General features: G+C 31.1%; 2 protein-coding genes across 3 annotated transcripts in view; one reads left to right on the top strand and one right to left on the bottom strand.

Moving 5' to 3' along the window:
* The first annotated feature begins 9,193 nt into the window (after positions 1 to 9,193).
* On the top strand, positions 9,194 to 12,679 carry LOC123695835 (cytochrome P450 6j1-like). Of its 2 annotated transcripts, none has more exons than XM_045641777.1 (8): positions 9,194 to 9,567; positions 9,812 to 9,967; positions 10,103 to 10,287; positions 10,546 to 10,700; positions 10,911 to 11,029; positions 11,287 to 11,392; positions 11,506 to 11,685; positions 11,922 to 12,679. In XM_045641777.1, the coding sequence occupies exons 1-8, from the start codon at positions 9,208 to 9,210 to the stop codon at positions 12,077 to 12,079; spliced, it is 1,419 nt and encodes a 472-aa protein (XP_045497733.1). In that variant the 5' UTR covers positions 9,194 to 9,207; the 3' UTR covers positions 12,080 to 12,679. The 2 variants fall into 2 exon arrangements, with proteins under 2 accessions (XP_045497733.1, XP_045497732.1); XM_045641776.1 differs by having other exon boundaries at positions 11,506 to 11,754.
* The window catches only part of LOC123695820, a 29,061-nt gene continuing 13,445 nt past the window's right edge, over positions 12,384 to 27,999 (bottom strand). Inside the window, exons 19-38 of the mRNA XM_045641754.1 lie at positions 27,677 to 27,871; positions 23,217 to 23,276; positions 22,173 to 22,404; positions 21,993 to 22,046; positions 21,561 to 21,712; positions 20,201 to 20,320; positions 18,877 to 19,092; positions 18,474 to 18,548; positions 17,935 to 18,127; positions 17,475 to 17,546; positions 17,030 to 17,163; positions 16,433 to 16,585; positions 15,992 to 16,125; positions 15,257 to 15,374; positions 14,831 to 14,958; positions 14,151 to 14,416; positions 13,755 to 13,819; positions 13,518 to 13,677; positions 12,976 to 13,172; positions 12,384 to 12,504 (exon numbers count right to left, since the gene is read on the bottom strand). Coding sequence (XP_045497710.1) covers positions 12,394 to 12,504; positions 12,976 to 13,172; positions 13,518 to 13,677; positions 13,755 to 13,819; positions 14,151 to 14,416; positions 14,831 to 14,958; positions 15,257 to 15,374; positions 15,992 to 16,125; positions 16,433 to 16,585; positions 17,030 to 17,163; positions 17,475 to 17,546; positions 17,935 to 18,127; positions 18,474 to 18,548; positions 18,877 to 19,092; positions 20,201 to 20,320; positions 21,561 to 21,712; positions 21,993 to 22,046; positions 22,173 to 22,404; positions 23,217 to 23,276; positions 27,677 to 27,871 — 2,835 coding nt within the window. The 3' untranslated portion in view covers positions 12,384 to 12,393. The remainder of the gene's footprint in view (positions 12,505 to 12,975; positions 13,173 to 13,517; positions 13,678 to 13,754; positions 13,820 to 14,150; positions 14,417 to 14,830; positions 14,959 to 15,256; positions 15,375 to 15,991; positions 16,126 to 16,432; positions 16,586 to 17,029; positions 17,164 to 17,474; positions 17,547 to 17,934; positions 18,128 to 18,473; positions 18,549 to 18,876; positions 19,093 to 20,200; positions 20,321 to 21,560; positions 21,713 to 21,992; positions 22,047 to 22,172; positions 22,405 to 23,216; positions 23,277 to 27,676; positions 27,872 to 27,999) is intronic.

The raw sequence follows: 27,999 nt of genomic DNA, 5'->3' as shown, positions 1-27,999 counted from the left end.
AAACTGAAGGAGCTATCTTTAATATTATGACACTCTTTTAAAAATATTTAGTTTAAGTAACATTTTTGAGTTAGGTAAAAATGGATCTAAAGTGTAAAATATATTTTTGTGTCCAAAACCAAGTCCATTTATTTTTCTACTCTTTGTTTTTAAAAAGTAAAAAGCTAGGCCGAATCTTTTGTGAGTTGCTAAGATTTAAAGATACTGTTTAAATTGGAAACTTACTCCAAAATCAAAGTAACAAAATTCAAGTATCAAAATTAGGTTAATAGCCAATCGACACTAACAAAATAATAGTTCACCCTGTTATAGATTAAAGGAGAATTGCGTTCAAATAGCATAGTTATAGTTTACTGTAGGACCCATAAAGCGAACCGTAAAGTCTGCAGCTCCATTACCCCACTTATGTTATCACGACATAAAACACCAAAATTAAAACCCATAAAATATCGGTGACATGATTTATATCACACTTAATATATTGAACAAATTGTGTATCGTAAAATTGAGATAAAATTTTGTCTGTGTAAACTTGAAAATGAACTATATTTTGCAACTCCTTTTAATGGCTATAAGTAGGAACCTGAATTATTTATACTAGTTGGTTGCTTCAACTTCACCCGTTTCAACCCGAGAAAAATCATATTTTGTGAAGACGTGTTTATCTAAAAGTAAAAAAAATAACTGATAGAGTAGTTTTTAAGATTAAATTCGACACAAACAAAAATACAAATTTTTCTCTTCTTTTAGATTACTTTATGTTTTTATTCTTCATTCCAAGAAGACGACAACTTTTATAAAAAGTATCTTTCCATTTCTCAATTACAAACTAAATCAAAATATATAATAACATCTCTTTTTAATAAGCAACAGTAGAAACAGTAACCTTGTAAATAAATAAATTATTTTAGTTACCTTCGCTGAGGAGAATAAAGGTTCATTCACCCTCAGTTACCTAACGTATAAATTATTTACGATTATTATAAAAAATACCCATTTAATATTAAAAAATATATACTTGCAAAAAAAAACATTTAAAATAACCATGCATTTCAAAAACAAAATATAACCACGCACTTGTTTCGCATATGATTAATTAGCGGTCCATTCTAACCTAACATTTATAAATAAAATGTTAAACCGTTTTGCATTTCGAATAAAGTTCACTTATCATAACTGAGCCCGTAATTACCGATCTCGAATACGCATCGTTGGAAGTAATCGGCTTATAAAACCAGTGGTTCGATTAATAGACGTAAATTAACGCAAAAAGTATTAAATAGCAGTTCATTAACCGCTCCGGGTTTGTATGAAAACTTGACTCTGGGAAAATGCTAATCGATAAACAATAAGCCGTTTATTGAATGTAAGTAGTTGTATGAACTGAGGGTGATAAAGGAGCAAATATATTATAATATCTCTATAGTGTGAAAAATATAAAATAAACATTTTATGAATTATTGATTTGTTAGTTTTCAATTCAGTGTTGAAAACTTATAAGCAACAGTGCAGAGAATGACTTTACTTTGAATGCCATTGAACATATAATAATCTATTTATAATTGGTATGTACGTCAAAGGTATATTGACCAAACGTTGTGTGTTGCACTACCTAATGAGTATTATATTAGTTTTGTAAGCTACGCAACATAAAGCTCCTTATGAAACATCTTTACCTAAATTACGCAAGCCTCTTAAATTCTCGTTAGATGCTACATTCATTCACTATCATAGTAGAAATGTCTTGAGTAAACATGAATTCAGGTATTATATGAGCATATTCATTTTAAAACCACATTTGTTGTTTTAAAATGAATATGCAAAATTAAAAGCTTGAATGAACTATCCTAAAAACTTACACTTTGCATTATCAACTACTTACTTGTAGGTAAGTCGTATGACTTTATCCACCCGCTTTAGTGTAAGTGGTGTAATCTAATGCAGAAAACTTATATACATTTAAATTCAATAAAACTCATAGTAATATTCGTTACTTTCCAATAATACCAATTAGCGCTAAAAGTGCTTCAACCTTTAAAATCAATCGTTCCAGTCATAGGAAATCTGAAAGGAAATAGAAAACACTCGTAGATAAGTAGCCTCCAACTGCCGACTGAAAATCAATTTTACGCCATTTAGAAGTTGATGAACCCATGCTTTTCTATTGATTTTATTTTAATTAGGTATTGGTGTAGATTCCTAAATGTTAGTAGTTATTTTTTATTAAGCTTACCTAAATACAATAAAAAGGCATATAAACTAACTCTATTATTTCTTCAGCTGATATGACCAAAAATGATGTTCTCAAATCGTTTTAAGATGGTGTTATTAATTATGATTGAATATTATTAGAAAAAGGATAACAATATGTAAGTATTACGGTAAATATTATTAGAAATAGATGCTAAACAAATGTTCTATTATTAACAAGAGAAATGCATAGTTTGCCTTACAAGCATTACAATGATCATATTACTTTTAAATGGCTTTGAACTTTATTGCATGTGTATTTTCCTTGTATTGAGCCTTACCTTTCTTTTAATCCAATTAATGAAATACGAATCCAATTTGTTTCAATAATACATGTAAATAATAGAATAAAAGTAACTCGTATTTGAAAGCTTCATTCGTGAAAAGTATAGATATAAAAAATATGACTATTTTCGTACACTGTTAACTCTTTTTCTTTGTCGTATTTAAAATCCTACTTTTGCAATAAATTTCGAACCCTAATACTTTTCTTCATAGTTTTATAAGATTAAATTCTGCATATTTCTCGATGTAAATAAGATAATTATTCAAAAATAAACATAACCAGAGCATAGCGCATAAATAATATACAGATAAAATCAAAAGCTATTCATTTCACTAAGCTTTTATGTTAAATGATATTATATACATGTTTCTAATTACATGCACGGTATGCACGTTGGTATTAGTTTACGAAACACACTGTTAAAACTAAATAATTTTGCTGCATTTGAGATAAGTATTTGAGTGCTAACAAACGAAATGCAGCAAATTGTATTGCGGGTGCCTACTCTATGCACCGATATCGCCACAGATATAGCACATATATTCTAGATAAGTTCATTCAGTTAATTATATCATATTTTGTATAGTAAGTATAATAATTGCTATTTGGTGAATTTCTGGAACCTTCACTGTTAGTGTTTTTAACTATTTGCCTTCTTAAAACTCTGTGTGCGCTCTATAACTTTATCATAAGCTATTATTACCTACGCACAAATAATATAATAAGTATAGCACAGATAATATATCTAATACTAGGGTAATGGCTAGTTTTTTAACATTTTCCATTGCCTTACCTTATCTAGTGTACTATATCAATGGTTATAGCCTTTCGCAGTGCATTGTCGAGTGAACCGGTGCGAACACTTGAATAATAAATAATTTAAAGAGTCGCTCAGCGCTGCGACATTTTCACGAACCGCGAAACTTTTACCAGTTATTTATTAAATGTATGAGTAATATTTATTATGAAATATATTTTGCATAATGCTCTTAGAGCTCAGCTTATGAATTTAAATGTGTATTTATACGACACGGTGCTTTATATCGCACTCAGTGATTTCATGTTTCGTTTAGATATTACGGCGAGGCATTATAATTTTATCTAATTTATTTTTGAATGTTAGATCAAATATAATACATTCGTATATGAAATGTACTTGCTTTATGTACTAAATCGATGTGATAGCATTCATCCAAATCGTCCAAATATCGTCCAAATCTACACCGGCACAACAAATTTCAGTCAATACATTTATTTCTACATTCATTTGAACACAGTAATTACGTCTCGTATTTCTGATATTGATAATTTTGTAATCTAAAACCGAATAATTATTGGAATATATTTTACACACACAGATTACTTAACAGTTTGGTAATAATTAATTTTGGGTTATTATTGAATTAGGTAAATACTATGTATTGTTTAAAAATCTAGTTTTTAGTTTGATTGACTTGTTTCGATTGAGCCATATATTTAATCCTAAAATCGATTATAGGTGATCTCTGTAATTTACAGCAAAATATTACCTCCCTATTGTTTGATTCATTACAATTATAAAAATAAATTGTTTATTTACCAAATTGTTGTGTCCACCAATTTAGATCTTACAAGATAATCTATATAAATAAAAATGAAACCCGTTTCGCATTGTCACGGTTTCACGTGTGATCGGGTGGACCGATTTCGATAATTATTTTTTTATTATATATCTTGAAAGTTGAAGTACGAGGATAGTTCTTATGTAGAGAAAACGTAAATATGTACCACGGGCGAATCCGGGGCGGACCGCTAGTTCACAATAAATACAAACAGATATAAATAATTGTTGTGCGATTGATAGACCATTTGACGCATTTTTACACTGTAAATATATACTTATTTTGCAATGAAAAGTAAAGCAACACGCTTACACATCAAAAATTTAATGAGAAAAAAAGGGATAAGATAAAGTTGAGATAGTTTCACAGCAGTTGACTAAGTGGCCTAACGTGTCAATATAAACTCCAAGTGAGTCCGCTATTACTTTCAAAGTTTCTAACTTGCGATGTGATGAGGCGACCGCTAAGACTACACTCAGTTAGCTTCCTGTGTGGCTTTCATTATAAAATCATTACTGATATATTATTACGGATCCTGTACAAGTGGTTCAAAAATTTAGTTTCTTATGTATGTTACCTATTATTAAAACGCTGCGTTTAAGGGTGCTTTTCCAGCAATAATGTACCATAGTACATTATTGCTGGACATCATATTGCACATTGCACATTGCACATCATAATGTGTAGAGAGAAATGTGTTTGTAAATAACCAATATCACTTTAAACGTTTATCGCTTCAAACTAAATGCGAAATGATTGGTTATTTTCAAACACATTCCTGGCTTCATATCCCCGCACATTATTGGTGAAAAAGCACCCTAACCGCCGCGTTTCCCAAAAACATGTAGCATTTTTATATTACTATCCAGACATCAAATAAAAGAGAACCAAAAATACCCATGTTATGTTAAACGCGATAAGAAATAACAAAAAACAAAACGTTCCATTCTGCGATAACGACAAAGCTTAATCGTTAATGCCTTAAACACTTAAACCGCTTATATCCTTCTACAATAGCAATAAAATTTATACGCGCAATTTGTAGCATTGTATAATGAGTAATGATCGTAATGAATCAGAGGAATGAGTCTGATTTAATTTCAGGAGCGTCGAGCGGAGGCTTGATATAATGCTCAACTAAATGACGCGGACATCCCCCCCTCCCACTCCCCCCTCCCCTCTTAGCCCATCTGCCCACAACAACTAGATTAATCTTACACATGCCTCAATGTCACCTGCTGCGGGAAATTACGCGAAAAAATAATGATAAATAATATGCCGCGAAAATCCTCTCTTGACGGATACGGTGATGACAGGACTTTTTTTTTACTTTCTTTGCTTTTTTTAATGAAAAAAGAATATTAAGATCTTGAGCAAAATTTCTAGTTGATCCGTAGTTCACACACGTTTCTAGAAATATCGCAATATCAAATACTTACTGTGTATATTTGTTTACGTCAAGTAAATAAGTATGTACCCATCTTGTTAATTATTTGCAAATATTGTTAGAATTATTTGCTGTATAAGTACTGAGTATAATATGAAGAGTTAAATACTTTGCTTACCAGAAAATAATACAGTGACGATTGTGTTATTTTACTGATTACTGTATACATATGAATTATTAAAATATTTTTGAGTACTTTTTGGCCATTAACCTCTCCTTACCTAACAGTCTACGTTTAATAAATCATAAAGCCTCGATTTACCCATCACCTGAAATTCCAATACGCTACGTCGAAACACTGAGAATGCGTGGAATGTTGTTGTAAGAATTAAGGTAGGTACCTCAATTTTCACCGTCGCATTCGTCGATTTGAATCAACGCCAGACCAATATTCAGTGGAGCGACAAATCAGCACTTCGATATTGCCTCCATTTGGGTACCGCGTCAATATATAGAAAATTAGATTTTTTATTGCGCCACACTTCATACGTGTATTGGAAATGTGTGAGATATTTAAAATGTTACTGACTACTGTGGTTGCTTTTTTCATTTTAATCTATAGGTACTTAATATTATAAAACTGAAGAGTTTGTTTGTTTGAACGCGCTAATCTCAGGAACTACGTGACTGATTTAAAAAAAATATTTCGGTGTTAGATAGCCTATTTATCGAGGAAGGCATCACGCTAAAACCAACAGGATCAGAGTCACGCGGGTAAAACCGCAGCTAGTAACAAAATGTATTCGTATTACTTTCTATATAATTTAGTATTATACGATTAAGAACAATATTTTAATATTTTAAAGTAAACATTCAAGAATTATAAACTTTCACCCTCTACGTCGGCGTCGTCACGTACTTATTACCTACGGATCGTTTGCTGACAACAAGCAACCTCATAAAATATTTTTCCGTACAGTCCTTTTTTCAAACAAAACGAACACAAAAGTAATTATATTAGAGACAAACGTAATAATCCCGTGCAAATAATCCAGCTGACACAAGATTGATACCGTTGTAAGTTCGTGAATCAATATTGGAAGAACGTGAGGCGCCATCGGACGCGTTGCATCGTCAGCATTCATTCTCCCTTACATACCGTAATCACAGCTATAGGGAATCCTCCGAATACTTATATGGCTAGAAAACTTCACCTATGTGTGCCTATGTATAGATTGAATAAAATTATTATTAGACATTATGAAGGTATATTTTTAGGTAATTATAGTGTACTTGAACAACTACGAACATCACAAATGTTTAATTTTTTTAACGCATTCAAAAAAAGCCTTTAGAAAGTAGGTAAGAGTAATTGCAATGTTGTAAACATGAAAAACGCGTAAATGAAAATTATTTTCCTGAAAAAAAAATCCATGCACCAACAGGCAACACGCACCCACGTATTACAAAGCTTCTTATTAAATCACATTGGCAAAATAATGTAATTTTGTAAAACGGTAACCAACCATGAAATCTGCTAAGTTTAGTTAATTGAAACTCCTTTCAATTTCAGCAATAAAAAGCCACGAAAATACACTTAAAATTGGAAGAGAAATATAAATTTATTTGTCGATTCAATTTCACACTATTATGATTTCGTATACAATTGGATATAATAATATCTTTTCTAGTTTTATGATACGAAAAGACTTTGTAAATGTAACAAAGATGTCTGTAGCACAACGAAAAGCTACACTCCGCCTTTGTCTTGTCTTCTTATAATTGCTTCTTGTTCATTGAACTGCATACTTTTCTATTGAGTCTGTGATTGAGTTATAAATACTCTTTTATTTATTTGTTCCTTATTCATTGGAATCAAGGAAAATGCAATAATTACGTTTATTATATATGTAAATTAGTATTAAATTAAACCTAATTACACATATTTTTGCACCCATCTTAGTATACTGAAGATTGAGATAACACGAAACACGTATCCAATCCTTTAAAGATGTCCTTAGAAGGAACGATTAAAAATTTAAACATTATTAGATACACAGTTCAGATATTAGTTTAAGGCATATAGGTAAGTAATCGAAATTCAATTTATTTAAGAGACATTTAGTCTGATTCTCATCGGCATCCATGAAAATGGAACTGTCATAAGCGGCTTATACGAGTAGATATCGAATGGAGCTAGTGGCAGGTATAAATAGCTTGGCTTAACTAGTTGTAGTATTGAAGCGATTAATCTGATTCCCTATTAAATGCGCCCTAGATATACCGTGCTTCGGTATAAAATTCTACGGATATAAAAATGGCAATTTTCCTGCTAGGTTTTTTATTTTGTTTCTATAAGACACTATAAGACATGAGTATTACTGTTTATCAGGAATGATGTTTGTAAGTATCACTGATATATAATAAATATAGTGTATTGATTATTACTTGAAATATCATAAAAGAGTAGGTATAGATTTAAAAATGTAGAGTGGCTGGAAATTGAAAACTAGACTTAAAACGGTCTTGCCAATTAAAATAAATTAAGAATATTCAATTCATATTTGGGACAAACCGTTAGATATCAGCGGCTATTTGGGTCAATATCAAACTAATAAGATTGCTTGAATAGGCATTTCAGTTATGTATTGAAATTAATATTTTAACTTTTAAACTTTATTTTTGATTGCATTTTCAATCATTTTATTTATCATGCAAATTCATAGCGTTCAATATTTTCAGTTAACTTTATATTTCATAGAAAGATAAGATTTCGATACAACTATAACTTTTATTTACTAGACTTTCGCCCGCGGCTTCGCCCGCGTTTGCAAAGGAAAACCCGCATAGTTCCCGTTCCCGTGGGATTTCCGGGATAAAAACTATCTTATGTGTTAATCCAAGTAACCCTCTATATGTGTGCTAAATTTCATTGTAATCGGTTCAGTAGTTTTTACGTGAAAGAGTAACAAACATCCATACAAACTTTCGCATTTATAATATTAGTAGGATCTATAACATTAAAATAAAGTATATAATCTTCTCAAACATTGTAACACTTCAATATTTTATTGTCTAAACTAGACTAGAGATGCTTCTACAGTACGGTAACCTTAGACCTCATTTGTATTGACCTTTGGCTGATATTTAGCAGCCCATTTATAATGTTCTGGGTCAAACGAAAGTAGATAATAATTACATTTAGTGTACAATGCTAACGGGTTATGACGACTGCCGTTAACATCATAGATTACGCAACTCAATAAACTATAAATAGAAATAATATTATGAACGTAAAATATGTATATGTAATTACATTTTACGTACGAAACTTTAATCAAATTGTTTTACTCTTGATTAAATGTGTGTGACCCGTGTTATATTATTAAAATTAATTAATTGATTTCACCAAAAATAAATCAATCTTTTTAATTAACACATTTTCCAAGAATATTTTTGCCACAGTAAAATAATAATTTTAGTTCAAAATTAATTAAACCAGTGTATAATATTACCGTACCAGAGCCGATACAGGATCCTGGGAACCTTCAAATATCACTAAATACTAACTGGAATACCATATCTATCTGTTAAATTATTCTAGTTTTACAAGGTCGTAAGTATATGTTGATAGAATTTAAACAATATATTTATTCGATTACTCATTCAGAAAAGACGTAAAAATGTTGCTGTGGCTCCTTGGACTGATTTTAATATTTTGTTTTATTTTATTTTACGTGCGTTTAAAGAAATCATATAGTTATTGGAAAGTGCGTGGAATTGTGTATGAAAAACCGACACTTATTGCTGGAAGTCTTAGTTTTTTCACACGAAAGAGTGTTTGGCAATACTTCTATGATTTAAAGAAGAAACACCCAGATGATTACGTTGGGGTATTTTTGGGTATTCAACCAGCTTTAGTAGTACAATCACCTCAACTTGCGAGGAAAGTGCTATCTGATTCTGATTGTTTTCAAGATCGGTTTTCTTACTCTGGAACCGATTCGGATCCCGTCGGTTCCCTCAATTTATTTGCAGTTAAGGTAAGGTTTATCACACCTTTTAGGTAGTAGGTATTAAGCTGTAATTACATAATATATAATAATTAGAGAATTAATAGTCTTGAAAATGCGACGTTGGTTAGTAAATAGGATTTATGAAAATGGTTATAGGTAATTTATAATATTGCCTAGTTTAAAACTTCAATAATATCCTAACGATATCTTTTATAGAATCATAAGCAAATGTATGTAATTCTAATTTGACTTTCACATTCTTATTGATTAGGGACCATTAAGAAAGGAAATGCAACAAGCGCTTTCACCAATTTTCACAACATTGCGTTTGAAGAAATTGACAGACTTATTAAACATTAATTCACGAGAATTGACGGAGAAGATTGAAAGAGATTTTGTTAAGAAGCAAGAGCATGTGAATCTAAAGGTAAGCTAGATAATTTCAACTTGGTTTCTTTTTTATATTGTTTACATTGCTTTCTTTTTTATGACTCACAAACAAAATATTTTTATTAACAGTGATGAATCAATTGAGTATTTTTAATAGTCTGTTTTATTTTAGGAACTTATGGCAATGTACATTTCGGATACATTAGCTTTTAGTGTTTTCGGAATAAAAGTGGGTACCTTAAACGATGACCAATCTCCACTATGGTATATAACAAAACATATGGCCAAGTGTACTTTTATGAGAGGCTTGGAAATACTTACGGTATTCTTTATTCCTTCACTAGCGGAAATCTTAAGGTGAGCATTTTGTTTCAAAGGAATTAAAAGGATTTTAATAATCAGATAAAAATATCAGGTACTTACCTGCATTTATTCAAGTTATTATTTACGTGTTTGTGAGGCACACGTGCATAAATTTACTGTATACTTATGTCTTACATTGTATTAGATTTAGAGATTGTTTGTCGTGCACAACAGAGCAGCAAAAACATACATAAATTTACATTATAATATACATTATTACATTATAACGAAATCTAATAATTTCTTGCCTAGAATGAAATTCTTTTCTGCCCCTGCTACGGACTTTTTGAAAAAGATGTTTAGAAGCGTTATTAATGAGCGTGAAGAAAGAGGAGAGAAGAATGATACGGATTTAGTGGGACACTTCCTCAAAATAAAAGAGAATTTTACAAGTGGCGCTGATGCTGGTAAACATTTTTTTAAAACATATTTTTATAATCTTAATCTCAAATTGAATGATAAATATTTATGGCTGATTTTATCAGAACGTTTACAATTTCATTATATTAATTTTGACCCAACCTTTAATAATAAAAAATATTTTATTTTAAAGCAGAAAAAAGTACAATGTAAAAACTTTTGTATTGTTAATTATATCACTCCATTATTGTTTACAGATCGAGGTGAAAATTTAATGGTAGCTCAGGCCGCAGCATTTATTATGGCATCGATTGAAACATCTACTTCAACACTTACTTACTGTTTCTCTGAATTGGCGTATCACCAAGAAGAACAGGTATAAACTATTTAAAATACTTATGTACTTCTTTTTTATATAAGTTTGTTATAAGAACCTATGAATTAAAAACAAAATAACAGCTTCAAATTATAAATATCATAATTATTGATTACGTACTTTTAATTCGGATTTAAGCGTTAGATACTAGTTCAAATATTTTCTAACGTCTAGAGTTTAATTTAGACAATATCTAAAGTTTCTATCAAGACAGACCATTCTCGGCAAAATATTAATCCTCTCAATTTGTATTCAAGGAAACACTTTACAAGGAAATTGACAACGCTCTTCGTCAAACTGGAAAACAAGTTCTAGACTATAACGATTTAGTAGAAATGAAATACCTTACTGCTATAATTAATGGTACGAAAAGTTTATAAGACTTTGAAGATTTGAAGAAAAAAGAACAAATTGGAAGAAAATAATTAAGTACAAAGACTTTTATTATTATCTATAATATATTGTTTTAATTCCAGAAACATTACGTAAATACGTGCCATTACAACATTTAGATAGAGTGGCCGTAAGAGACTATAAATTGACTGATAACGTAACCGTTGAAAAGGGTATTCCTGTATATGTGAATTTAGTTGCTCTTCAACATGATGAAAGGTTCTTCCCAGAGCCAGAAAAGTGGCGCCCAGAACGATTCCTTGGTACGGCTGACTTTGATACTCTTAATTATACGTTTTTACCATTTGGAGAAGGACACCGGTCGTGTATAGGTTTGGATATCTTTATTTTTTTGCTTTGAAATACGATTTACAATTTCTTACTTTCTCCCTTATAAATTTTGCTCTTGCAACCCTTTTTTAACTCTCATAAAATCTATTTTCCAATTGTAGCCAGCTTATTAGCTATATTTTAATGGCTTATTTTATATAAATTTCAGGTAAGCGTTACGGCATGTTGCAGCTTCGAACGGCCATAGCTCATGTGGTGCATAAATTTAGAATAGAGCCAGTAATGCCGTATATTTTAGAAAGTGATCCCTACAGTATTGTATTATCGCCCAGTAATGGAGGAAGTGTCAAGTTTGTCACAAGATAAACAGAATTAGATAATAAACAGTTTTAGCAAATTGATTGGCAACTTGTGAAGAAATTGGATGAAATAGATAATATAATTGCTTTTGTTAATAAGAAATATAAATAGGTAGATTTTGTGTTTAATCAGGATAATTAAAATTAACATTTTAACGTATTAATGTATGTATATATGTAAATGGATTTCTTGAAATATTATAGTACGAACAACACTATTAAATATATTCTATCAATATCAACATCATCATCTTTAATTACTAGACTGTTAATATTATAACGTCACTAATGGACGAATTGTATATATTTTTTTTAAAACATCTAAATTTTAGTAAATAATATTTCTGAACGTTCTGTTATAATTTTCTTGGCTTCTGGAAAATATTGTAATATGTTGATCCAGGAATCCAAAGATAGTGTCAAAATTCCAACCTAAAAGTAGTATGACATTATAATTAAAGAAAAAAATATGTGAATGATAAGCTTTTGCCTGGGAGTTCGTTTCGAGAAATATTTTCTGTGAATCAATTTATCTGAAAACGAACTACTTGAACAGAGTTATACACTCCGAAGCGAACTTAGTAATATCCTACTTCTGAGAATTTTTCCACTGATATACCTTTTAAACAAACATTTTATTTCATTTCTTAGGTAGGTACAGGGCTATAGAACGACGTCATGGGGTATATTATAGAATCATGACATCCTGGGTTCGATTCCCACAAAAAGGTGTCACGGACTCGTGAAACGTCTATTATAATTAGAGTTATTAAAATTGTTCTAAAAAAAAGCAGATGCGCAATACATCTCGGTCACAGAAAATTGCAAAATTATAAATAAATTAGATATTTACCTATGAAAAAAGATACCTCTACTTCTGCATAATTATATATTTTTACTAACTCTTGTATCAGCTCGATAAGAGAAACAGTGACATATGCCCCTATTTAGGCCCTGCATGATTCCAAACACATCGCCGGGCACCAGAACCTCGTGTGTTGTCTCCGTGAAGTCTGCTCTAACTGACAGCACTGATACAGTGCCACTCGCCACCCAGTGCATTCTAGCCTCGCTGTCACCAGCTACTACTATGTAATTTCCTATAAATATAAATTACAGTGCTTTTTAAAGATACACATGTTTTAAAAACGGAGAGGAGCAGTTTACTGCAGAAAATATTTTGCGAGCCTGCTCCTTCTTTGCTGACTAGACGGGTTATCTAGCGTTATTTTGTACCGTAAGTAAATAAATAAAAATATGTATTACAACATTAGTATTAGTGACAAGTAAAGACTAGTTTGATATAAATTGAACCATTAGTTGAACGACGCTGTTCAATAAACAGGCTAAGCTATTAACCGAACGGCTAATGGAGCTACGTGATATAAGACAAGTCAACAAAACTAAATAGAACGGTTGGTATTCAAAATAATCATACAGCTCACCAGGAAAATAAACTTTATAGTCCAAGGCGACAGTTAACTGACGAAGAAAGGGTTCCCCGGTGTCAGCGAATACATAACAATTCCGCAAATGCTGACCGAACATTGCTGACATTAGGTCACATCGCAACACATACGGTGTTTTGGATAATAGTACTGGTAACTGATGGAAATATTGATGTAAGTAGTATGTTGTATGTAAGTATGTTTTGAATTTGTATTAATAAAAGATTTATTTACCTGTCTCCCGCGCTCGGTCACCCAAAGTTGTCGAACGTATGTCCAAAACTTTTTTGTCTGGTATTCTTGTAAATAAAAATAATTCAAAATCAAATATTAAAATTACTCAAATTTGAATCAAATCAGTACGTACATTATACAAATCGTGAATTTTAGTATGTGCTAATTTAATTTAATTTAGTGTTAAAATTTACCAAACCACAACTCACAACCACAAATAATATATACAAACTGTGTCTACTAAATGTTCAGTAAATCCATTATTATCTATTTGATAAGTATTCATCTTTTTTATAAATTTGCGAAATAATTTAGCAATTAACTCCCTTCTGAACTTAATTTTAATACATTTATTAAGTACCTATATAAAACATAATAACATCCAAATCAACGTACTCGACAATCCTTGATTCTTCAAATAGTCAATTAGTTCCGTGGTCGCCATCTCATAGTTATTCAACGCATATTTAGACGAAAAAGCAATTTGTATCGCCGTAGCAACGACGATTGCCGCCAAAATTTTACCACAGATAAGGCAAATCGCTAAAATGATCATGGAAATAGCTTCACCCACTACGAACTCGTCGCCTCCAGTTGAAGTTAGTTCAGAAACTACTATATAGAAAGAGGTGGTGTAATCCCATCGCCTCTGTGGAGTGTCCCTGTAGGTAATTTAACTTTGAAAGAAACTTCAAATCATCGTTATTTCACTGGAATCTTATGTAAAAATAAAAAATGAATTTTTAGCATACATTAAAACATTTAAATAAGTTAGAAAAACTCTTTACTAAGGAAAATACAAAAGAAATTCACAAGGAAAATTCATAAAATTAAGTGAATTTTTTTTTTCTATTTTTAAATCATCACATCCTATTAAAACATGTCTGCTGGATTAATTTCAGTGTTAAAAGAATAAAGTAATAAAAACTTTTTTCTTCGTATACATTTTCCTTATTCATCACTCTTATAATAAAAGTTTGGAGGCTTTCCTTATTAAGAACTTGCGAATAACGAAATATTTTAGTAGTATGATTATTTTTACTTGTTTGGGAAAGTTTAATGATTTATTTACTTACTCATCGAGTAGATGCATTTTGAGGGTTCGTATTATACTGATCGGTGATATGGCCATAAGGGACCATGATAACCAAATACAAGTTAAAGTATGAATTAACAGAGCTACAATGAATACCGTCATCGCTGTCTGCAATAGAAAGTAAAATATTTCAATTGAAAGTATAAATAAATAGAATAATGTATATTATTATTAATTCTACTATTCATTAATTGATGAATAGACACCTACACAATTTATCTGTATTTGTACAACACCTACTGTTATATTTTTAAGTCATATTATATTTGTATTGTACCAATACAAAATACGAAATTCCTTTACCGCGACATCGCTACAGATTCCCAAACCAAATTAATTAGCAGTTCTAACGAGTAGCCGTGGGCGTAAAAAGAAAGTTTAGTTGAAAACATTATTATAAAGTTACCTGCAGAGTAGTGAGATTGTTAGTTAGTTCTGCTGACGTCTTGCGATAGAACTCCACCAGATATTTGAGTCGAAACAGTTTGTTGATACGGAAATAATGCATTGCGAACACTGGGTGCCTTCACACATTATAAAATAAAAATAAATGTATAAAATTATAAATGCGAAAGTTTGTGAGTATGTCTGGATGTGTGTTACTCTTTCCCGGAAATACTATCTACTGAACTGATTGCAATGAAACTTGGCACACACATTTGTTATGGATTGGATTAACACATATGATAGGTTTTATCCCGGAAATCCTACATGAAAGAGAACTATGCGGGTTTTTCTTTGAAAACGTGGGCGAAGCCGCAGGTAAAAAGCTAGTTAAATAAAAAAAAATCAAACTAAGAAATTTTTACATCGAACATAGACTTAGAAAAGTCAATCAGGAAAATTGAAGCTCGGCGTATACCGCAAAATCATTGGGATTTCAAAAAAATCCGTATTTTGTTTCGCTTCGGTCGCCAAGCAATTGCAAACGAGGAAAGAGTGTCCTTTATCCGTTGCTAGTTGCAAGGGAATACTGTTTTGTTTCCACTGAAATTCCAATGAAATTTCCCCAAAGAAAAAATGGTTCAATGTTTGAAAAGTTACATGTTAGTCTAATACTCTCTTAAGTTGAAGTTGCTTACCATAAATAGATTTTCAAACACAATAAATTAAAGGCATGTAAAAAATTGGCACGACTCACGGAAAACAGAAGCCAAACAATTCGAGCGGCAAGTTAGCGAGCAGATCGCTCCAAAGCCACAATTTATGTTTGTAATATCGCTTTCGGCATTTAACCGAATTCATTACCAGCTCGCCATGTCTGTTCACATACCCCTGTGACAGAGTGCCTAGCGTTATTCATTTACATTTGAAAGTGCGTATTTAATTATTTTTTTTATCAGTTGATTGCTTGAGAGGATGAATTTAAGTTCCATTGAAAATTAAGGTAAGTAATTTTTTGGGATTTTTTATGAGAGTGGAGGCAACAAAGCAGACGCATCACCTGATGATAAGCGAATCTATTTTAATTATAAGAAGGTAATAGAGAATACTCATTTCCCTCAAAGAAAACTTATGTGTACGTAACTTTATAAACGTTATTAACTGTTAGATATTATATTATATTTTGTATAGGTATTACCTGATGCATGCTTAAATATATCTTCAAATAGAAAAATACGTCGCTTACGGATTGTAACCAAAATATAATGTTACAATCGTTCAATGTTGTTACTTCGTATAAAGTCAAAATGTAGTTGCATGTTACCATAATACTAGTCAAATACCCAAAACCCTGAAACCAATTTTATTTACTAATGACTGAAGAAAGTTTCCAGGAAGAACCTGTGTGGTTTGGTCTATTCTTATAATAGGACTTGTCAAACTATACTCCATAATAATAGACTAAACATTATTAAAGACGTTTCTTCATAGAAACTAGTTGACCTGGCAAATGTTGGTTTGCCATAGCACGAAGGCCGGTTGCAGAGCTTCACCGACCATCAGTGCGTACGTCAGTCGCGCTTGTCATATGTATGGAAATTCATAAAACCGTTCATAGCTAGATCGACCATACGCACGCGTATTGTCATGCGCATTAGTGTCATAGTCATACAATTGTTGATGCGTATCGTCAGGACCGACGGTACGCAGTGACGGTCGGTCAAGCTCTGTAACCAGCCGAAATATGAGCAAAGGTTAATAGATGTATGTCTAAAGAAATAATAACAATCGTTACCTGAAATAGCCTAGAGCCTGGTTTTAACAAATTATTGACGTCCATGTAACTCTGGTAAGTCAGCACGCTGGCCGCAGACTTGGCCTGACTCACATTACTCGTAGATTGAGAACTACGTACTGATGTGGGACCAGCTGTTATAGGAGATTTACAAACCATGATTGAGAAATGTGTAACGTTATAAAACTCTCTTTTGCCATGAATCGAATTGAAATTTGCTACAAGCCAATTTTTCTAAAAATATAAATTGATAGGCACAGAAGTAATACACGTAAAAAAGTGTTTATTATCTCGCAAAAAAATAAAGTTTTTACGAGATAATAACGGTATTATAGATTATAATACAATCATAACTACAAAGGAAGAGAATAAATACTAATTTATGAAAATTAACCTGAAGTTGAAATTGATAGATAAGAGCTAAGGATAAGAGGTAATAACATACCAAAGTCAAATCTACTAGATCCGCTTCTGGAATCAAAGCCTGTTCCTTGTGATGCATTGTCAAAATCAGAACCTTCTGGAAATATTACATTATACTGAATACAATAAAATGAATGAAACGACATGTTTAAAAGTCACGCTAGTCAGTTCTGTCGTAAAAAATTATACATTTGATAATTTCTACGATTACAATTTTAATCCAGGTGGAAACATAACTACAACATTAAATTTGGTCTAGTCATGATGCGGCATATACCTACTTTAAATCAGGTTCTTTTAGAAATACTTTTATCGGGAATAAAAAGTTCGGAAACTAATCAACATCGGATGAATGATGATGAAACTTTCGCTTCGATACTTTTTTGCAATTTTTGATATGCCTATTAAACTTTCCAGAAGATATTTTAAAACAAGTTACAGAACATAACTGAAGTTATTTAAAATAACTTGTTTTTATTTACCAGACGATTCATCTTCTTCATTGTCCATGGAAATCGGTAATATATAGTCTTTGGAAACTTCAAACGCCTTTTGTAAAGGTGCTTGTATTTTGGGATAATATTTCACTAAGTTGAAGAACGTCTGCGAGGGTATTACGAGCAAATCTAGACTTCTACTTGCGTAAATAGCCACTTCGGAACTAGACATCGGTTGCTATGGCAACAAGGAGAGAGTAAAATTTATAACAATTTAAATAGAAATAGAGGTTAAGCAGGTTAAATGCTTCCTTTGAATCAACTTATAGTGAGATGAGATACCCATAAGTCTTGTACAAGATGTACAGAATTAAAAATGTTTGACTCAGTAAAAATAAGTGAAAATAAAAATATCGTAGTTGTTTGGTAGTTGAAATACTAAATAGTAAGTAGCAGAAAAAAGAACTTCTAGCTATAAGTAAATTTTTCATATTGAAATGAAAATAAATATAAGGATACACGATAAAAACACACAAAATAAGTACAAAATTAGAGCTTATAAAACCGTACAAATTTTAACTCACTCCAGTAAAATTGCCAAACATGCCACCGGTACCCATACACGTAATCATTTCATTATACGAGCTCAATACATCAACCTAAAAGAAAGATTAATATAGCAATTTATTTAGCAGGAAATAAAGGAAACAAATTACACCGATTACATTGAAATGTAGATACAACTTTTTCAAAGCACAAAAACAGCATTTTTAGCTGTTTTCGACGTTACGTAAGATATTACGTTGTTTGCTTAAATTCTAATATTTGTGTTGTTAATTTATAATCGCAAAGTTAAAAGAAAAATTTGTCAGAAGTCACGAGAATTCTACGAATTTCTAGCAAATTATTATCATCCATGGTTTATGTTATTTTACAAAACACGTAAAAGAGAACCTGCCTTACATTTTACATTTTATAAAATGTTACCTTTCCCCTGTAAATGATATAAATGTTCGTCTGTATATCTTTACACTGCACCACGGTATCGCCCTTCAGGAAGTACATTTCGTGGAGATGTTGCGTAATGACTCTGATAAAGGAACGCTCCACTTTGCCGAACAGCGGCACCTCCCGGAGCGCTTTCTCGTACATGAACACTAGAGTGTCTTCCATCAACGCCGAGTTTAGACCCCGACAGATTTCCTAAAATCGTTTATTCTTTGTGGATTTTATAAATAGACGTTAATCTTTGCAACGTATGTTAAGTGCCTATGTTTCATTTTATACGAAAATTATTGGATGTTACACGTTATTGCTTTATTACCCGACTGACAAAGTAGGGTTGTGTTTTTGGAGTGTAAGTATATTTCTTTGATAGACCATACAACCCAAAGCGCTGCACGGATATTGAATTATCAGGTGTCGATGTAATCATCAGAATTGTGTAGAGAGCTTTTATAGGCTACATAAATTTGCAGTCCAGTTTTTTTTCTTTTCATAATAATAATTCTTGTTTATAATCAATTTATAATATATTTTGTGATAATTTTCAGTTAAGTATACAACTGAATTTAGTCACAGGTGGTATTGGCGAATTTTACTGCCAATACATACGAAAATAAGAAAAGGTTTCGCACAGCGTAATTAACGTCATTTGTTATGTAACCTCTGCGTGTGGCCTTTGGAGAAATATATGAAAAAGTCAATTGCGGCCGACCTTTTTGCTTGTGGTAATAATTTGTTCTTATTTATAGAGCGTTAAGAGTAATTGTGATAGATATGGTACTATTGACCTAGGTCTAATTTAATTTAGGGCTGATTTTTCAATCCTTGGTTAAAACTTATTCGTCGAATAATGTATAAAACTACCATTTTAAAAACGTATTCTAAATGTCCGTATTTGACAGTTTACGTGCCATTTTAATATTATCGTGTAACACTTTATTGGACAGATAAGTTTTATTCAAGCATTGAAAAATCGGGCCTTAGTAAATTTAAGTAAGTTTTTAAACAATAGATATATAATATATTCTTGGATATAGAAGGTAACAGGTTTATCGTACTTAAACAATTTGACAAGGCATATTAATTAATTCATAATACATCTTACTACTACTACAAATAATATCTAAATATACTATTCTAATACATCAACCTAATACTATACTAGGTGATAGGAACATACAATTACAACATCAAAGCATCTGAATAACATCGATATTGATATTTCATGCCAAATTCAGACAGGAATATAAATTTGCAAAAAAATATACCGTCAGCAAAACAATACAAAAGAAATACAAATCCCGACCTGTGGATTGCTCCCGTGCGTCCTCTTCCATACATATTCGAAATACTTCAACGTTTTCACAGTCAGTATGGGATCCACATTCTCTTGATACAAAAAGTTCTCTAAATCCCTCGTATTTTCCTAAAAGCAACGAGAACTGAGCTCATTAAAAGTAACTATAATTATTGTTGTACCGGCGTAACGTTTTTAATGACGAAAGTTTCGTTGCCTATATTTTTTATCTTGCCATGCTGGAGAATATTAAAACTTAATAATGTTTTGCAAAGTTAAATTGTATCGGTAGGTTGTTTTGTGGCAAAGGTCGTTAATAGTTTAATGTGATTATTAAGCTTTAATTTTTTTCAGTTAATTACAACTCTACTGACCTACATCTTTTCTGTTGATATATTTTTGTAAAGTCGATTATTGAAAGAAATTGAAGAATTTTTTTTATACTTTTATATATCCCACAAAAAGTAAGAAATATACATCTAAAAAAATCTACATACTACTCTAGGATTTTCAAAAATATCTCCTACATTCATAAATTCACTCTATAGATACTATTGTTTTATAAAACAACTCTATAATTTAATATAATCATATCACCCCTCGGTTGCGGACATATTGAAACACGCGCTTGCAACATACGTATTTATTTTTATCCCTTGTATCTGTCATGTGTATCTCAAGCCTTTTTAATATCCGCCCTCAGACGAATAGAGATTTATTTATCATTTATGATAGCATGAACGTCTCGCTTTTGATCTCGACTCTAATATTAAACCCATGTTCAGTTGACAACACCCACCCACGATACTTTTAATAAAAACAAATATTTTTCAAAACGTTTTAAAGTACTTTATAGAGTAGCTCTAATGTATTTTAATTTTATTTTTAGCGTCCATTAAAAAATCAATGTTGCGTTATATTTTACGGGTCGACTAGAGCGAGTATACTAATTGATGGTAATATGACGTGAACGTTATTAAATTTTTCTATTAATTTTTTCTGTAGATCGTAAGTATATTCAGAATATATTTTCCGTAGTGCTTTATGCGCTTGTTTGTTGCGAAAACCTCATGAAATATTGTCTTATTTTTCCGCATAGTTTTTAATGCTGATTCGAAAAATACTTTGAAGAAATTTTGCACTCTTTTCAGCATATTGTAATAATTTAACCCTACAATTTTATTTTGAAATTTCTAGAAAGTAGATTTGGTCTATTAGTCGTACTGCATGTCTTTAAACTGGTGTAAGTTTTGAAAATTTTAATGACAAACTTTCGCTAAGACGAGTCTACAAGGCAACGATAGTTATAATCTATCTCAAATAGTATCTACGAAATTATGATATTAGCTAGTTTATAATAAAATCTAACATTATGTTCGAGTAGAGCGTGTACAGCCGCCGATCTTGTGGAAGCAATGTGTCCAAACATGAACGCAAAGTAAAGGACTCCAGCTAATTGTAACAACATTGTGAGTAACACATCTACTGTATTTGCAACTACTACTGGTGTACAGCCGCACCCTATAAAGAAGAGCAAATTTGTATGTTTGTTTGTAAAAATATAATATGTCGAAATTTCTTCATACCAAGTTCAAGCTCAGAATTGGTAATGGTTCAGAACAATGAAGCATGAATAAATAAAGAAATAAAATAATTAATTCTAATCTCTAATTTACCTACTTAATTAATCATACAAATACATGTTTATTATAACCCCACACAATTACGCATTTACATTTATTTATAGAGTTTCTATGACCTACTTTCAACCTATTTTAATTATTTCTAACAATTAATTTACCGACAAACACTTCGAATACCCAATAAAATATTCGTATGTATTCTGCTATTGCGTCTGAAACAAATTAATGTAATTAATAGTAATATGTATCGATAATATTTTATTCAATTTTGTAAACATAAAAATGTAGATACTATTTGGATCACATATTAAAATATCTCATAAAGTAAAAATACTTACATCTTATTTCATTATTAGAATTTTGTGAAAGCAGAAAGACTTTGGAACAATTGACTAGAATATAATAAGACTTCTTATCCCTGTAGGTCACACAGGAATTCATAAAGACGAATGAGGTCGCAAAGTTAACTATTGTTATCACTAAAGGTAGGAACTTTAGCAAAACTACGACCTGATTTACACGCATTATATCGCTTTCCCAATACGAAAATGTGCTGGTTATTCGCGTTACCTGTAATAGAATTCATTTTATTTTTAAGTGTTACAATAACTAAAATCTGTTAAAAAATAATCAAGTGCGATGTGGATAGAATTAAATTCATTGAAGCTGAACAATAATATTATATTATATAGGGAAATAAATAGAGAAAACCAATTTTCAACATTATCTGAACTATGTAAAGCTACATTTATCTTATTATAAGCAGTTATTACAGTAAAGATTGTTTTAAGGATCTAAGTTCAAAACTTCAAGCCTAAAATACAAAATTAAATCTATTGAAATGTAAACATATTTTGAAGATCGGAAAGCTTTCACTCAGAAAAACATTTGTGAACCGGTCATTGGGCATCTATGGAACATTCTAGTGCAATATTAAACTATATAATTTTAGTATATTTTTTCCGTCATATCACTTAACCACCAAACAAAAACTTTTATCATTCATCTGTACTTAGTCTGGCCAAATTTTTATCTCAGTCCCAAAATATAAGTCGAGATATCGCAGTAATTTGCGACTAAAGCGGGTATTTTAAAAATTCTGGATGCACGGGAAATAAATTGGATTGGCTTGCACCTGGGTTTTACCACAGTAGGTACCATAAAATATGAACGTTGAAATAATAGCATATTTACCGTGGGAATTTTGTATAGGTACTATACGATGTAGGTTTTAAAAAATATATGACGATTAATGTCGGTAAATTTTTGCACTTAGTTGTCTATAGCATACGAGGTACTAATAACTCGTGCTACATGAAAATATATTATCAATAAAGAATCATCAAATAATACACATACAAGTACCTAGTAAATTAACTTACCAATAACATTCTATTTAGACGATATAGATCAAGATCCGAGTGGTCATTTATTATTCTCAGCTGAAAATATTAATTTATATAAATAATTTATGGTGAACTGGTTGAATGTGGACAGTTAAGTGGTTTTGAAAACAGTAGAAACATTAAGTTCAATTCACACAACAAATTGAAAAAATATCTTAGATTAAGTAAGTTTATAAAACGTACAAAATCAATTATTAGAAATAGATTTTCATGGAAAAATGTAGTACAATTACAAAATAAAAATAACAGTCTTGTGAAAGAGTTAGATAGATATCATAGGGACATAGAACATTATAAAATGATATATGAAGTGGAAACAACTGAACTTAAGGAGAAAATAGACTCATTAAATGATGCATTACATGACCTCAACCAACAATATTCTGCTGCCCAGTTACAAATTAATGAACACATAAAAGAGGCAGATTACCTAATTAAGTTAAGTAATGAAAATATGGATCGTTTCGAGTCTCTAACCAATAACTATGTATGTAAGTGTTCCATAAGTGACAATAAGCAACAGTCGCCCCATAAGCTAATTGACTGCACTGATATACATAGTATTCAATCAACGGCAACAATTCCATCTACTAAAACTAAACATCTTTCCACGCAGGAAATTATTGTGTTGTCAGACAATATTGGTCAGGGATTTGGCGCTTTGCTTAACAATTTGGGGCATAAAGTAACTAATTTTTGTACTCCTAATAGTTCATTTACATATATCATGAATTCATTAGATAATTTTACTTTTAATGAAAATAGTATTGTTATTATATTATATGGAGATAGTTTTAAATTAAAAAATCATGACATTGATATAGGATTTAAAAAAATGTTAAAAATTAGTAGTGAGACAAAATGCAAATTTATGTTGTGTACTTTACCATATTTGCCTGGTTTGACACAAAATCAATATAAATTTATCTATAATATTAACTTGAAATTATATAATTTAACAAATCATCATAGTGATGCATTTATATATTTTGACATAAATTCTTGTACAAAATCTTTTTGTTTGACAAAGAATACAGTGTATCTGCCATTTAGATATAAGAGAGAACTTGCTATGTTAATAGCATATAAAATTATTAACCAGTCTGGTACATGTTTAGTATCAGACCCTGGATCTACTATAATTTTATGTAGTAGTAATTATATACATCAACCTAGGTTAAGTGTTGACAGACAATCTAGCCCTAAGCTAGATTTAAACTAGTTTATAAGACAACAGCTAAGCAGTCTTTTTCTATTGTGCATCAAAATATTCAAGGCTTAGCTAGCAAATTATTAGAAATAGAATTATTTTTAAATCATAATAGAATTAAAATATTTTGTGTAACAGAACATTGGCTTAAACAATGTCAGTTGTTAATAAATATTGATAATTATAAATTAAAAAGTATATACTTTAGGACAAACGCTATTCATGGAGGTTCTCTTATTTTTGTACACAATAGTTTAAAATGCAAGGAACGAACTGACATTGTTAGCCTTTCTGTAGAACGCACCATTGAACTGTCCTGTGTTGAACTTGAGCGTTACATTATTGTTTGCGTTTATAGGCCTCCTTCCAGTGACTATAATATGTTTGAGACAGTCATGGAAGAAATATTAAAGCGTTTGAGCAGAAGTGAAAAGAAGGTTATAGTATGTGGAGACTTTAATATTGATTTACTTTCACACACACAAATGGCAACACGAATAGTTAATTTATTTCAATCATTTAATTTACATAAACTTTTTGATGAACCCACACGAATTACACCAAGTTCTGCAACTTGTATTGATAATGTTTACTGTGATTTTAACTTTTTAGAAAAAAATATTCTCAATACACTGACTTCGGATCACTGTGGCCAGAAAGTAGTTTTTGAATGGGATTGCATACCTACATTTAAAAGAATTAATGTTAGGCCTATAACTAAAAAAGGCATTCATAAATTTAGAGATAATATAAATAATAAATTGCCTGGCCTGAATGATCAATCCTTTCATACTAATCCTTGTGAAATGTTTACAAATCTTTTTAATTTAATTCATAATGAGTTTGAAAAAATCTTTAAAGTTAAATCTTTAAATATTACCAAGGATTTACCATTTAGCCAATGGGCAACACCTAGTATACACAGATGCAGGAACGTTTTATATGAGTTATATGGCATGAAGCAATATAACAAAGACTTGGCATTTCTTAGTTATGTTAGAAATTATTCAAAAACTTTTAAAAAAGTTTGTTTCACTGCCAAGTGCTTGTATGTCAGAGATAAAATACGCAACTCTGATAACAAAGTTAAAACGGTTTGGGCAATTATTAATGGTGAAATGGGCAAAAGCCAATCAAATAGTACCATAAAACTAGTTAATGCTGGTAGGGTCATTGACAAAAGTGCTGATGTTGCGCTTGCTTTTGAAGATTTTTTTAGTAGTGTCCCTGCTAGTATTACCGAAAAATTAAATTCGTCATCAGCGCTTGCGGAGTCCTACTTGAGGGACCATGTTGCTGAGTGTAATGTATTATTTGAATTGCGACATGTGACTGCAGAGGAAATTGTTAAAACTTTTAAAACATTAAACTTAAAAAAAACATGTGATCTCTGGGGAATGTCTGTAAATCTAGTAAATAATATTATAGAAAACATTGCCAACCACTTAGCGTTTATATTTAATCAATGTTGTGACTGTGGTATATTCCCTGATTTATTAAAGTTAAGTAAAGTTATTCCTTTATTTAAAAGTGGTGACCAAGAAGACTGTAATAACTATAGGCCAATTTCCATTTTACCAACTTTGAGCAAAGTCTTCGAGAAATTAATTTTAAACCAATTATGTAGTCATTTTGTATCAAATGGTTTACTGCACGCCAAACAGTTTGGTTTCACAAAGGGGCGCTCTACCACTGATGCTGGAATAGCTCTTTTGTCACATATATATAAAGCATGGGAAAATTCAAAGAATGCTTTGGGGATATTCTGCGACCTTTCTAAGGCTTTTGACTGTGTAGAACATACCACTCTATTACGGAAACTAAATTTTTATGGTATTAAAGGTTTATCTCAGGACCTCATAGCTTCATATCTTCAGAACAGGGTACAAACCGTTGTTGTTAATGGAGAGAAATCTCGCGGTGCGCCGATTAACATAGGTGTTCCGCAGGGATCTATCTTAGGACCGTTTTTGTTCTTAGTATATATTAATGACCTACCTTATTATTTGCAGGATATGTGTGAAATAGTACTGTTTGCAGATGATACCTCATTAATATTTAATGTGGATAGACATGACACAAATGTTGACGAAGTAAACTCTGCTCTTTTACGCATATCCAAATGGTTCACTGCTAATAATTTATTATTAAATGCAAAAAAAACAAATTGTGTTGAATTTATCCTTCAAAATGTAAAAAAGGTGAAAAGGGATATTATTTTAAACGGGGAGGTATTATACCCTGTGGATTCTACTGTTTTTCTTGGTTTGACACTAGATGAGAAGCTACAATGGGGGGCCCATGTTGCCACCACCGCTGCTAAGCTTAGTTCAGCTGCATATGCAGTTCGAAGAATAAGGCATCTCACCGATGAAGACACGGCTAGATTGGTTTATTTTAGCTACTTTCATAGCATTATGTCCTATGGAATTCTGCTATGGGGCAGGGCTGCAGATATAGAAACTATATTTATATTACAGAAAAGAGCCATACGCTCTATATATAATTTACGTGCTAGGGACTCACTAAGAGATCTCTTTAAGAATACTGGTATCCTCACAGTACCATCACAGTATATATTTAATAATATTTTATATGTACACAAAAACGCAGACTTACACACAAGAGTAGGAGATAGACACCGTTATGGCACAAGGAACCGAAATAAAATTGAAATGCCATTTTACCGGTTAGCTAAAGTTAAAAATTCATTTATGGGCCAAGGTATACTTTTTTACAACAGAATTCCTCATAGTATTAAAGAGTTTAGTAGTGCTAAATTTAAAAATTATGTAAAAAACGTATTAGTTCAGAGAGCCTATTACAGCATTAAGGAATATATGGAAGATAAAAACCCATGGAGGGTTGTCGCGTAAAAACCACAGGACAGTTCTTTGGCATATTATGATATATACGTACAGTTACTTACATATTTTGTAAAATTAAATTGTAATACTGAAATGATTTAAAAGAGCAACTATGGAGTTTCTTGCCGATTCTTCTCCATAGATACTGCTTTCCGAATCGGTGGTAAATGTTAAAAATATGTATTGACGTTTCAAAAGTGCTTCTCGAAGAAGTCTAATTGAATAAATAAATGTTTGAGTTTGAGTTTGAGTTTGAAACTTTAGAGCTAATATAATTAAAAGTATCAAAAACATTGTACAAAGTGAAACCTTGAATATAAACTTCAAAATCAATAATTATAAATCAACTCTATACAAACCAATTCTTCAAAAGGAAATACGCTCAAAATATCCAATATGAACGCATGTTTTAAATATCGAGAAACAGTGAGGAGAGGATGGGTTACTAATAACGATTTTTCATTATAGTATGCCACATAAGACATTACAATAATATCCAAGTAAAGAAATATGTCCATCCAGTTGTAACCACCACCGAATTTATTTTGTTTCGTCTGAAATAAATTTAATCTATTCCTAAATAGTCTAATATTTACCTAATATCTAATAATTACCACAAGACAAATTTTAAATTGATGGTGATTGAAATTTGGAAATTACGGCGTCGACTGATAACTTTTAC

This window comes from Colias croceus, chromosome 11, assembly GCF_905220415.1.
Source record: "Colias croceus chromosome 11, ilColCroc2.1".
NCBI lineage: Eukaryota > Metazoa > Arthropoda > Insecta > Lepidoptera > Pieridae > Colias > Colias croceus.
This window is presented reverse-complemented; position numbering and strand designations above follow the sequence as displayed.